The sequence below is a fragment of the Mirounga leonina genome, unplaced genomic scaffold (genome assembly GCF_011800145.1).
Source record: "Mirounga leonina isolate KUSES-001 unplaced genomic scaffold, KU_Mleo_1.0 Mir_366, whole genome shotgun sequence".
NCBI lineage: Eukaryota > Metazoa > Chordata > Mammalia > Carnivora > Phocidae > Mirounga > Mirounga leonina.
The window spans coordinates 14,333,159-14,341,396 of NW_023270709.1; the positions used below are offsets into that span (position 1 = coordinate 14,333,159).

The 8,238-nt window shown below is 37.6% G+C and overlaps 1 protein-coding gene across 1 annotated transcript in view; it reads left to right on the forward strand.

Annotated features, from left to right (window-relative positions):
* The window catches only part of HIVEP1 (HIVEP zinc finger 1), a 137,245-nt gene that overhangs the window by 104,534 nt on the left and 24,473 nt on the right, over window positions 1-8,238 (forward strand). The window contains 2 exon segments of the mRNA XM_034985680.1: window positions 3,141-3,274; window positions 3,990-4,165. Of these exon segments, the coding sequence (XP_034841571.1) occupies window positions 3,141-3,274; window positions 3,990-4,165 (310 nt within the window).

Here is an 8,238-nt window from a genome sequence, read left to right on the forward strand (position 1 = left end):
ACTTGACATATCATTTATCTTCAGAAATAGTTTGTGCAATGTCTTGATGCCTTTAAATGTTTTAATTGGACGTTGTATCTTATATCTTAATTTTGAATGACAAATTGTGCTCTGTAAGTATAAAGTTATCTGAAAGAAAGGATGATAAGTTTACCCTGGAAGTTATGCTGATAAGGGTCACATGGAATCCTTTGGTGATTTTATCTTGAAACATTTTGAAAATAACTTGCCCTGAGCTGAATATTTAAGTCCTTACGTAATGGTACAGAGAATCACGGTTTTACTTTCATCTTTGTCTTATACTGAGAGGAGATTATGTTTATGCTTTGTCCCTGCTAAGTGCAGGGGAACAGAGGTGTGACTTACCAAAGTGTTCTATTTCGTCTTGAAATATAAGCAGAGAGCCATTCATACTTGTCCTCCGTGCACCTGACTCCTCTCCCCTCACCATGCCAGTCTCAACTCCCGCCCAGTGTTGGAATCATCTTATTACTAGAGAGAAGAGTCACAGGATAGCTGACTCAAGACACTGGATAATTAAGTTGATTTGGTCAAGACGTAGAGTAAGGTCATAAAACTATAACTTTGGGTTCTTTGTGGAATCCATTTTAGTAGAGTTGCTGGCTTTATAAAATGGGAAAAATAATTGAAGTGAGAATAAATAGATAAAGGGATCATGTTAGACTCTGGCCAATCAGAATTAGAGATTAAGTCCTTGACTTCCACAGATTCACAAGCATATAATACAGGTTCCTAGACATATATATGCTTATCAGTAAGGAAATACTTCAGTATCACAGTTATAATGGAGGTATATGCAGTTTTAAGAAGGAAGTCTCTAACTTTGCCAGTAGGTTGAGGAGGTATGGATACAGGGAAGATATTCCAAAAGTGGAGATACTTTAGCTGAGTCTTAAAAAAAAAAAAAAAAAAAAAAAGTAGGAATTTTTTTTTTCAGGTAAACAAGAATGAGAAATTTTAATAGTTTGCTGAAATGATATGGAAGTGAGAAAGAACTTGGTTTGTTTTAAAGAACCCCGAGGAGTCGGCCATGGCTAGAAGGTGTAAGTTTGAAACACTGATGTGCCTTCAAGTTGGAAATACAGGGAAAAACCAAAGAATTTGCATGGTGGTAGAGAGAGATTGATCCTTTTTCAGCGAAGGAGGGTGCATCCAAACCATTCAGAATTTAATTTTTAAATGCCCAGACTTTACTCTAAACCCACTAAATCATAATCTTGGAAGATGAGACCTGATGATGAGAATTTAAACAGAGCTTCATGACTGTTCCTGTGCCTATAGAAAAGTGACTGTCCTTCAGTACCAAGTGCCTTGGTAGAAATGCCTCTGGAAATTTGGAGCTAGGCAAGGACTCCCGATGGAAGGTGTCGGAATTCCTTGGTGCTTTGGTGTAATTCATGAGCTTGCTCAGAGAGGAAGGAAGGAATAAAGGGCTCAGGATGGATTTGGGGATCACTACTACTTAAAGGGTTGAATGGATAAAGAAAGCCCACCCAGGAAACTGAAAGAGGTTGTTCATAGAGGAAAGAGGAGGACTAGGAGAAAGTGGGATCACATAGATAAAGGACGAAATTTCAAGGGAAGTTACTCAGATGGAGAGGTCAAATAAAGGTCACATAAAAATGAAGAACATGGTTCCTGAACTGAGTGGTTCTAATATCGCTAGTGACTTGGGTCGTATGGGCAGGTGGTTGTGGAGGACTGGGTGCTGGTGTTAACTCGCAACCCAGATGGTAATGTAAATGGACAGGAAGGGACAGGTGTTTCTAAGAGAAACAAGGTATCAACAATATAAATAGCACAGGTGGTCAAGCGTATAAAGACTAAGGAAGGGATAAGGATTTTGGGGTGTTTAGCTCATTGGTAACTGGTGACTAGAAGCCTGATTTGAGAGTAGGAAAGTGAGCAAAAGGTAAATGGGAATTAGGCGTTGAAAAGAAGGTGAAAAGTAGAATTGGCGTTGGCGGTATAAAGTCAAGGAAAGGTATGTGTATGCATTCCAGATTGTGGGGAAACCCAATGTGTTTGCCAGGAAAAGAAGAGCCCGATGCATTTGTTTGCCGCTCAGGGTCCATGTCATTACCTCCTCGCACTACCTTTCTTTCAAAGCCAGCAGCTTTGCTTTATTTAGTCCTGGCCTTGAGAGGACAGGGGCTCCCCAGGGTGCTCTTGCTGAGGTTGTGCGGGCCCTCCGTCCGTGGTGCAGGCTCTCTCATTGCTTGCTGGTAATAAGTCAGGTCAGTACAGAGCTGTCTGCTTGAGGATGTGGTTTGTAAAGAGGGCCCTTGATCAGAAGAGTTGTGCCTCAGGTTGGATTTGGCCAGAGGATGGGAGTTTGAGCCTTGGCTGTTAAGCTTGACCTTGGACAAGCGACTTCACCCTGAGAGTGGCTTTCCTCACTGGGTCTAACCCCTGTGCTGCCCACCTCACAGGATGTGTGAGAATGGCAGGGGCTGAGAAGGGGGACGCTGTGGAATCCTAAGGTGCTGTCGCTATTAACTTTCCACAGGAAATGCACATACTGTTTATCATTTTGATGTCTGTTACCTTTTCCTAGAGACATAATTATTATCAGGCCACAGCCTGACTTCTGACCTGCATGTCTCTCACAGTTATCAGCACTCGGGAACTTTTGAGAAGATACAGAGAGGAAACATAATTATGGCTTAAAATGATAGGAGAAGGGGAGATTCTTGGGAAATGGGGCTTCTGCTTGACAGAATGCAGTTACAGTGCATTCCAGGGAAGGGGGTGTAGTCCTGTTTCTCGGGAGTATGAGACAGTGTTATACCAAAAAGGGGACTGGGCTCCTTCCCATCTCCAAAGAATAAAGCTCTTTAAGAAATAAAGTGTAGTGTGAGCAGTTGGTCAGTGGATTGTGGTGGGATTTTAAAACAGCATATGATTCGTCAGGTTGCTGCGGGCAAACAGAGAGACTAAAGCTGAGGGAGGGGAGAGAGCAAATGACCTGTAAACATGTTATTTCCTCGAAATGCATTCCATTAAGTTAACTACATGTACGGTTCTCTGCCATGTTTTAATTTCCAAGTGAAACATTAGCATGTTTGTGTTTTCAGTTTTATTAAATTAGTTTCTCTTTTTTTTTTTTTCCCTTTCAGAGAGCATTAGGTAATCAAAAGTCCACAGTAGTTGAATTCAGCAATAAAGATGCCTCTGAAATTAACAGTGAGCAAGATAAAGAAAATTCCTTAATCAAAAGTGAACCAAGAAGAATTAAAATATTTGATGGAGGGCAAGTACAAATTTTACTTTTTAAATGTACATTTAAACATACTTTTTAAATGTACATTTGCTTTCATGTGAATGAAGACTTACCAGTGCCAACTTTATATAAATGTTGCAAGGTTTCTCAGCTTATTAACAGAATCTTCATGGCAAAATATATGTTAGATTGTCATATTAAATAATTCCATTTGATCAAGAGAATATTTAGGAAACATTGTAGGTCCTAGGAGGCAGCTAAGAACTGTTTTCAGAGTAAACTCTGGGTTTCACGTAGACTTACAATAAGGAGTGCCTCAGGAAATCTGTTGTCAGACGAATTCACTGCCTATTTGATGCCTTTGTGTATTTGGTAATGAGAAAAACACATTGTAAAAGCTGATTGTAGTTCTGGCAAAGCCAGGAAATATTTCAGTACTTAGAGTTGTTGTCACTGAATTTAATAATAAAGAAAACTTTTGCACCAGTGGTTTAGAAGGAGGGAGTGCTATGCTAAAATTAAACTTAGTATCGAATAAGGCTGCTTGATTAGAATTAGCTATTAGCCTATTAAGTGTTGATGCGAAAACCTGGACTAGTCTGTTACTTATATGTGCATAAAATTTGTATTGATTGAGTATAAAAATTGTGACTTGCTTTATTTTGTAAGTTGAATTCTAATCATCAATATTTTCTCAAAGACATAGTATCCAATCTCCCTATTTATTTTTTTTTCTTTAAATTAGATACAAATCAAATGAAGAGTATGTATATGTCCGAGGCAGGGGAAGAGGAAAGTACATATGTGAAGAATGTGGAATACGTTGTAAGAAACCTAGTATGTTAAAGAAACACATACGGACCCATACAGATGTCCGCCCCTACCACTGCACTTACTGTAACTTCTCCTTTAAGACGAAAGGTATGAGATGACATTACTTCATGGTCCTTTTTATACGCATTGAGCCCCAACTTTACATACTCTTTGACCAAGGATGCAGCAGCTTGAATTGACTAATACAAATACATCTTGTCAACATGGTAGTCTTACTTCTTTATCTGTCTCTAGACCTCTGAGGGAAAAAAAGTTTTCTTAATTATACACTTTTACAATATATATAATAAATATGACATTTTAAAAGGAGAAACTGCCCTTTTTTATTTTACTCCCCAAGTTAGAGTTGCATAACATGATGACTAATACATTTCAAAAATACTGTGGGGCCGAAGAAGAGAAATAAATTTTCATGATTACAAGTAAACCGAAAAAGATTGAAGAAAATTTTTAAATAATAACTATAGTAAACTTATAATGATTGTGTTCATGTTTTATTATCTAATTTTAGGCATGAATAGCCATTTCTCTTTTTTCCATGATGCTTTTTGTTCTTCACCCAAATTCTATTGAATTTCAGCTTCACAAAATTTCTGTTGTACTATTTAAAGTGCACGTAACTCTGAACTAGTCATTAAAGTTATATTTAGTACTCTTTGTACTCTTTATATGTTTTTATTTAAATTGTAAGTCTTTGTTATTGTTAAGGTAATTTTGCCCTCTTCAGATTCCCTGCTACATATAATGAGTACACTACTTATAAAATAATGCTCACTTTCTCCATTAGGCTCCTTGCTCGTGATCATTATATAAAAATATGTTACTTGAGACTTTAATTTCCCATACCACCCTTTAAAAACTAAATCTCTCTAAAACAAATCAGTGTAATCATAAAATTACCTGCCTGAAAGTGCAACATCTGTAAAAAAATATTTAATAATTTTTTTTTTTACAGAAACTTACTTTTATCCCTTTTGAGTGAACATCCACCTTTTTTCTGATTATATAGGCTGTCTTCAGGGTTTTTGTTTTAAAGATTGATCAACTCTTTAGCAAAATTTATTTCATCTTTTGGCTAGTATTTATTGATATTTAAAGAGAGTTATAATAAGTAGCAGCTAAACAGCTTCAAATTCACTCTCTTTACAAGCCAGTAGTCCCCTAAGCCAGAATGATAGAAATAACAGCAACGGGACTGTTCTTCGGCTAGTTTTCAATGTTACTGAAGAGTTTCAAGACATCATGAGTAATTGGGAGGTTCACGGTCTATAGTCCTTTCATTGGGATGTGGATTCTCCTCCTGGAAATGGAGAGTGGGTTTCAGGATGCTCCTCCTGGCCGTGTGTGCAGGCGGTGATAAGAGAAAGTGCTTTGATCTCTTAACCCAATATATTGCGCTTTCACTGGTTTTGATCCTGTGATTAAGAAACATCAGTTACTTTCCAATATGAGACCAGGAGACCGGAAAGAGGCCAGTGTTACTAATAAGAGATTACCAAGTACAGAACAGTATTGCTAAATAGAAGAGGCTTAAGGTATGATGTGAAATGGGTATTTCTCAACAGAAGGAGGAAAAGGAATCAGGATATTCAAAAAAATTATATTCATAAAATAAGGGCCATAGAGGGAGGAACACTTAGGTGTGGAAAACCAAATGACACTGCAGAGACTTTTTGGCAAAGAAAAATACTCTGAATCACCAAATAGTAATCTTAGTGAAATAACTCAACACGGCATCACGTCACGTTTTAGATAAATGTTTCTTAAAAGGCTGACAGAGCATAACGACCCCTGAAGAGTGAGCGTGCAGTCTTCTCAGTGTTCACGTCCTCCGCCCCTCTGATATGCTGCTTATCTGAATTTACATTAAATGTTTTGTTTTGTCAGCTAATTCTTTGGAATTACGCAATAAATACGCATTTGAAGAAAGTTACCCTCGCTAAGGAGACTGGTGAAGAAAATGCTAGAAATTCAGTCTTTTCCTCTCCCCAGCATGACAGTTCTTTATTTTACTGGTCAGCTTCCTTATAGAAGGCTGCCTTCTATGACTATCTGTAAGACAGATTCCATAGTATCTTCTAAAGGTAGCTAACTAATAAGAGACTTGTTTTTAGATGAGGCTGTAGATGTTGCCCTACTGGATTTATTTGGTTGTCCTAGCCAGTGCAACTCTCCTCATCGGCTGTGTCTGGTGGTAACAGAAATAGTGATGTAATGACAGTGCTACATAAATACGGGTATGCAGAGAGAGCGAAATGCTGCCCAGTGAATGCTCTGCAGTGCGAGAAAGTGATGCTTCCCCTGGTAATGCCTATAAATCTCTACTTTGTCATTTGTCCTCTTAATTTATTTTATGAGGACATTCTCAAAAGAATTTTAATTGATTTGTTTTCACTTTTTAAAGGTCAGTCAGCAGAAACTGTACAGTGAGCTCGCATCTCTGCAGGATTTACTATCATTTATGTTACAGAAAAGCTAGACACTCTGTATGTTGCCATCAGAACCCAAAACAAAACCTCACATGCCTTCCAGAAGATTTAGATTAATGTTTTATTAAATCTGTTAAAAAATTTACTTATTAAGTTAATGCCCAAAGTTCATGGCATTGCTAGGGGATATTTCCACCTTAATATGTATATTTTGCATGTTAAAATGCAGATTGTTTATTTTAACTTATTTAAGAAGTAGGCTAATAATAAGTAATAGCTCAAGTTATGAGAAAATGTGCTTATTAAAAGCTATATTCCCAAATTTGCCTGATTACAATTATCCATTAACTTCTATAAGAAGCAAATAATGTTCTATAGCTGTCCAGTTAGGGAACAAAAGCACTTTAAAAGAGACTATTAGTGGAACTCATAATTTGGTTTGTAATAGTTATTATATTAGAAAGTGCTTTGACTTGTAAGTGGACATTTCAGCCATATTCAGATGGCCAAGCCATTTTTGTTTACAACTTTTTAATGTGAAAATTTTGAAGCATATAGAAAAGTAGAGATCTGTATAATGAACGCCAATATACCAACCAACTTTTACTAATCATTAACATTTTGCCATATTTGCTTCATGGTTTTTTTTTTTTTTTAAGTGTATTTAAAGTAAGTATCTGACACGGCCAAGCCATGTAAGCCAGGTGTCACCTCTAGAATTACAGAAGTCAGAGTTTGATGGGCCTAGACATTATCTGGTCCAGGCACCCTCTCACACTTGAGCCCCCCTGAAGCACAAAGCTCTGGGTTGCTCTGCATACTGACTAGTGGAAGAGTTGGCTTGAACAAGTGTGACCAGGTCCGCGGACTTAGGCCATTTGCAGTGGTCCTGAGGTTCTGTAAATAGAGCCGTGTCCCCGGCCCTTCAGTCACTGCCAGCCCAGAGCTGAGAGCAATGATTCAGACATTCTTAACTCTTCTAGATGCTTATTCTCAAATACTAGTTTGCCCCTGATCACCAAACTAGGTCTTTAGATTTTGTTTGTTTTCTCAAAAGAGATGCTTTTCCCTTGTTGGCAGTTTTATATGTGTATGTGGCATTATCCACTCAAGCGGCTTGGTATCCTTAGAAGAATCTGAGTTCTCCCCCTGCATTCATAATCACTTGGGACAAATGTGCCCAGTGGTTCCCAGTTAACCTGATAATACTTAGCTGCCAAAGGAAATACCTCTTTAGAGATACTATTATGAGACTTCTAGTCAATATGGTGAAGGGAAATTAATGTGGGAAATTCTTTCTCAGGTTCCAGTGAACAGAAATTCTGTTTATGACATAACAACCAAATGTAGTTTTTAACAGATAGTCAAGCTTGAAATTTAAAAAGGCAAATTCCCAGGTAACAAATAAAAAAGAAACTCAGTGCTAGCATAATAGTGAATAGACACTTAAAAAATAATAATGACCAAACAAACAAATAAATAAAACTTAAAATTAAAAAAAAAAAAAAAAATCATGGGGACATCAAAGCCAGATATATTCCTCCAGCCCTGGGGTTTTAATGTCAATCCTGGAATGGAGTCCGGGGCTTCTGACATAAGCCTGGCCCTCCTGCCCAATGACTTTGGACCATGTGGGGAAGATACCTGCTAAAAAAGCAAAACCCCAGACCTCTGCCATAAAGAAATAGATAGATAGATAGATAGATAGATAGATAGATAGATAGATAGATA